The sequence below is a fragment of the Chelonoidis abingdonii genome, chromosome 22 (genome assembly GCF_003597395.2).
Source record: "Chelonoidis abingdonii isolate Lonesome George chromosome 22, CheloAbing_2.0, whole genome shotgun sequence".
Taxonomy (NCBI): Eukaryota; Metazoa; Chordata; order Testudines; family Testudinidae; genus Chelonoidis; species Chelonoidis abingdonii.
The window spans coordinates 6,353,267-6,358,390 of record NC_133790.1 but is presented as its reverse complement, the minus strand read 5'-3'; the positions used below and the strand labels follow the sequence as shown (position 1 = coordinate 6,358,390).

Genomic DNA, 5,124 nt, shown 5'->3' with positions numbered 1-5,124 from the left:
CATTTTTGTTGCCCTCCTCTGGGCTCTTTCCAACTTTTCTACATTCTTCTTGTAGTGTGGAGCCCAAAACTGTATACAGTACTCCAGATGAGGCCTCGCCAGTGCCAAACAAAGGGGAATGATCACGTCCCTCAATCTGCTGGCAATGCTACTATTTGAACAGTTCTATGCTAAAAAACAACAAAACTGCCTGACCTTTTAGCTATTAAAAAGAGGAAAAAATGTGCAGCCTCTGATGTTAATCAACTCTTTTTGACCCAAGAAAGCATAAATCCTAAGTACCCATGCAAATTTTCCACTGAATGGGAGTGGCTCCACACCCAAATTCAGCCCACTCAGGCTTGCTCTTCATAAACTGAATCTAGAGTTTATTTAAAACTACTCTGCCAAAGTATCTGGCAGACTTTTGTCACTGAGTGACTAATAGGAAAAATCAAATCTAAATTAAAAAAGACTTTGCAGTTGAAGGAAAAATGTAAAACAGTCCAAATATATCTATACAGGCTATGTCTACACAACAGACCTTAGAGTGGCACAGCTACACCGCTGCGCCGCTGTAAGGTCTCCTGTGTAGCCACTCTATGACAGGAGAGAGATCCTCATTGGCATAATTAAACCACCCCCAACAAGTGCTGGTGCTTCTGTCAGTGAAACTTATGTCGATCAGGGGTGTGTTTTTTATCCCAAACCCCTGACCAACAAAAAGTTTTACCAATCAAAGTGCTAGTATTCCGCTCTACTATAACACTAAATGCACAAGGCTCTTCATTAAACAAATTAATGAGAAACTAGCCCTAAAAATTTTGAAAACAGGAGACCAAAATAAAAAAAAAACCAAACACACAAAAAAACCAAAGCAACACTTCAAAAGCAAGGGTTTGGAGACATAAGAAGAGTTTACAGAAGAGAATTTTAAGGAAAGAAAAGATGCCAAGTGGACAAGAGGTGGGAGACCAAGACAGAAAAGGAGATCGAAGTGGGAGGAGCACAGAAGAAAGAGTAGGTCAATACAAAATTACAGAGGGCACAGAAAGCAGAGGTGAAGAGCTTCAGCTTAACATACTAAAAGAAGGAAGGGGATATTTGAGGATGGAATGTTGTCAGAACAGCAAGGGAATTTCAGCATCAATACTGGGAGCAGATAGAGGGATGGGGAAGAAGGGAGGCTAGATATGGTGATTACAATAGCTAAAGTAAGACAAAGACAAAATCCATATCTATCCATGAAGCAATGGCTGAAGCATTAAAGGCCTTGTTTATTTCAGTTTTCATCAAAAAAGTGAACAGCAATCAGACAACTAACATAGTGAACATCAGTGTAAATGGCATTGGATTTGAGGCTAAAATAGGAAAAGAACAAGTTAAGAATTCCTTGGACAAGTTACATGTCTTCAAGTCAGGAGGGCCTAACACATCCTAGAATACTTACGGAACTGGCTGAAGAGATTTCTGAGCTATTAGTAATTACCTCAGAAAACTCACTGAAGACAGGAGATACACCAGAGGACTGGAAAAGGGAAAATATTGCACCTATCTATAAAAAGGGAAATAAGGACAACCCAAGGAATTGTAAACCAGTTAGCTAACTTCATACCCAGAAAGATAATGAAGCAAATAAATTAATAAGTGACAGTCAACGTGGATTTGTGAAGAACAAATCATGTCAAACCAACCTACCATCCTTCTTTGACAGCATAACAATCCCTGTGGATGGGGCAAAGTAGTAAAAGTGATACATCTCTATTTTAAAAGCTTTTTATACTGTCTCAAACTAGAAAAATATAGCTTAGATGATACTACTATAAGGCGGTGCACAACTAGCTGGAAAGGAGTTATCAGTGATTTATAGTCAAGCTGGACGGGCATATCAAATAGGGTCCTAAAGAGATCTGTCCTATTCAATATCTTCATATGTGATTTACATAATGGCATAGAGAATACACTTGTAAAGTTTGCAGATGATACCAAAGTGGAAGGGACTCCAAGTGTTTTTAAAGACAGAATTGGAATTCACAATGATCTTGACAAACTGGAGAAATGGTCTAAATAGGATGAAATTCAATACAGACAACTGCAAAGTACTACTCTCTGTACAAAGTACAATCAATTATACAAATACAAAATGACTACCTAGGAAGTACCACCATAGGAAAGGATCTGGGGATTATGGGGGGTCATAAACTGAGTTAATAGAATACTGCAGCAAAAAAAAAAAGAAAGAAAGAAAAAAGAAATAACATTCTGGGATGTGTTAGCAGGAGTGTTGTAAACAGGACCCGAGAAGCAATTCTTCCACTTTACTCAGCATTGATAAGGCCTCGAGGGGAGTACTGTGTCTAGTTCTGGGCATTACACTTCAGGAAAGATGTGAACAAATTGGACAAAGTCCAGAGGACAGCAACAAAAATTATTAAAAGTCTAGAAAACGTGACCTACAAAGAAAGATTGAAAAGAATTGGGTTTGTTAAGGCTGGAGAAGAGAAGATCAAGAGGGGACATGAAAACGGTCTTCAAGCAAGTAAAAATACTGTTATAAAGAAACAGGTGATAAATTGTTCTCCTTAACCACTGAGGACAGGACAAGTAGTAATAGGCTTAAAATAGAACTTCCTAACTGTAAAGGTAGTTAAGCTCTGGAACAAATTGTCTAGGGAGGTCATAAGATCTCTGTCCCTGCAACTTTTTAAGAACAGGTTAGACAAACACCTGCCAGGGATGGTCCAGATAATATTTAGTCGTGCCTCAGTGCAGACGATCTATCAAGGTCCCTTCTAGTCCTATATTTCTGTGATTTAAAGCAATATGGATTGAGATATAAGGATGAATTTTTATGTCATCTAGAATTATATTGGGTTCTGATGTCCACAGAGCATAAAGTAATTTTGAAGTTACTGGTATATTTTAATGTTAGAAAAGCAATAAAAAGCCAATCAAGATGGCTTCTTCTATAAATTCTATTAGTCTGCCAGTAATTTTCTGTTTCTCTTCCCTATTTAGTATATCTGAATTTGAATAATAACTCTCCTTCTGCCTGACCCTGCATCCAAGTTACAATCTTGTGTTTGCATTAATTTTCATGGCAACATGATGACAAAGAAAAACTCCGTATTGTAATTCTCTGCTGAGTTCAGCAGGAAGGCAAGATGGGCTGGGAAAAGAGCAGCACACAAATGATATGGCTACCAATTATGGTACAGAAAAAAAAAGAGAGGGAAAGACTCAGACCCAGTGGAAAAGATGCAGAGTACTGAACACATGGATCAGATTTCCATGTCTCCTGGACAGTCATAGCATCTCCAGAGCTCCCTTAAAGGTGAACAGCAACATTGTTTCCTATCACCAAGTTATGTATTTTTCTGAAATAATGTCTCCATCCTATTCAAGTAATCAAGTTACCACAGAAGCTCCACATTCTGAAGTACTGCCAATATCACAAAGCCATGATATACTGCAACACAAGCCCACTGTTATGGTCTAATCAAAATAGGCTGGAACTCCATTAAGATCTTTTCAGTACTATAAAGTTATGGTGCAAAGCTGGTTCAATTGCTGGGAAGCTCAACCCCTGAACTTTGATTAAAATTCAATCTCAACAATGTCTGAAAAAGGTCATGCGCCCCCACAATATTACTGTTGTCAGTGTGTAGCTAATTATCCAGACTTATTCACTGCTGGTGATGACATTTGAATCAGAGCAGTCCTGTGTATAAATTAAAACTGTCCTGCGTAACCAAGGTAAACTGGGTGCTGAAAGTGAAATCTGACATTTGAAACCAGTCTCAATGTCACTTTGCCTTTCAACTGACAAGGGCATCCTGTGCATTGAAGATAGGAAGTGTCTGTTTCAATGACCTTTGATGTTGAGGTTATCTACAACACTGTTAAGCTTTAACCACTTAAGCAAAGACCACTGCATGAAAGGTTGCCTTTCTGCTTTTCACACACATTGGACCTTGCAATTACATGTAAGATATCAAAGGCTGGGCCTAACCACCCAGCAGTCAGTCCACCACTTCCCCAAGGCCTTGTCTGGGCTTGGAGCGCCCCCATGGAAGCAGGGTTGGCAAAGGCCTTTTCTTTTGGCATTTACGGGGGGGTGGGCGGCGGTGTTTCGGTGCCTATGGTGCAAGTGACCCCCACATGGGCTGTGGCAAAGGCGGCCCATTGCAGGCAGTGGGGAGGGAGGCCGGGCGCAGCCTGAGCACTTACCGAGCACGTCGGCGGACCGGTGCCTGGCCACGAAGCAGGCGTCATCCCCGTAGCACATGCCTTTCTTGAGGATGCCCTTGCGGAAGTCTTTGCCGAAGCCGCAGCTGGCGGTCACCAGGCTGTAATCGCGGGAGTCCGTCTGCGAGAGCCCGCCCAGGACTGCCCGGGCCACCAGCCTGCCATAGGACAGCACCGAGAACATGGCGCGGGCCGCCCGGCAGCCGGCACGAGGGGAACCTCAGCTCCAGCAGCCCGCCCCGGCCCTGTCCACGGCCAAGCCAGGCTTCCCCCTCCGCGCCGGCGTCCTGACCTCCCCTCCGCTCCTCGGAGCCGGGTCCCCCCGCGGGGCACCCCGAGCCTCTGCCCCCCTCAGCGCCTGCTCCCCCGCTGGCCGCGCTCCCGCCTCAGAGGCCGCTCGCAGCCGGCGCGCAGGTCGGTGGGTCGGTCAGAGCCGGCAGTGGTCGCTGCGCCGTCTCCGCACCCAGCTGCGCTCCGCCGCCATCTTCAGCCCGCGTGCTCCAGGGTTCAGGCCCGGACGGCAACCGCGACTATGGGGAGATAGTGAGGTCAAACCCGCCTCCAGCACGGACCCCGCCTCGCCGGCTGGGGACACGCCCCCAGCATCCGGGGCCTCGCCACGACCCCTGGTCATGGGCGGGCGCCGGGCTGGAGCCTCATTAGCTACCGGCCTCAACTTATTTGCATAAAAAGGAAAAATATGTCCGCCGCTGCCATCCCCTCTATTTCTAAAGGTGATTTCTAGTCCCAAGGTGCAATGCGGCAAAAAATGCGCCTCTGAGGCAACGACGGGTGGCTGTTTGAGTCTTGCTGAGGCGTGGCATGATGGAACTTGTAGTCCCCCCACAGTAAGACCTTTATTGCAGTCAACCCCTCCTCCCCCCCACCGCCCCCCCC

At 44.9% G+C, this 5,124-nt stretch overlaps 1 protein-coding gene across 1 annotated transcript in view; it reads right to left on the bottom strand.

The window, feature by feature from the left end:
• Positions 1 to 4,492, bottom strand: part of PPTC7 (protein phosphatase targeting COQ7) — a 25,656-nt gene extending 21,164 nt beyond the window's left edge. The window contains exon 1 of the mRNA XM_032800619.2: positions 4,210 to 4,492. Within this exon, the coding sequence (XP_032656510.1) occupies positions 4,210 to 4,411 (202 nt within the window). The 5' untranslated portion in view covers positions 4,412 to 4,492. The remainder of the gene's footprint in view (positions 1 to 4,209) is intronic.
• Positions 4,493 to 5,124: the final 632 nt, after the last annotated feature.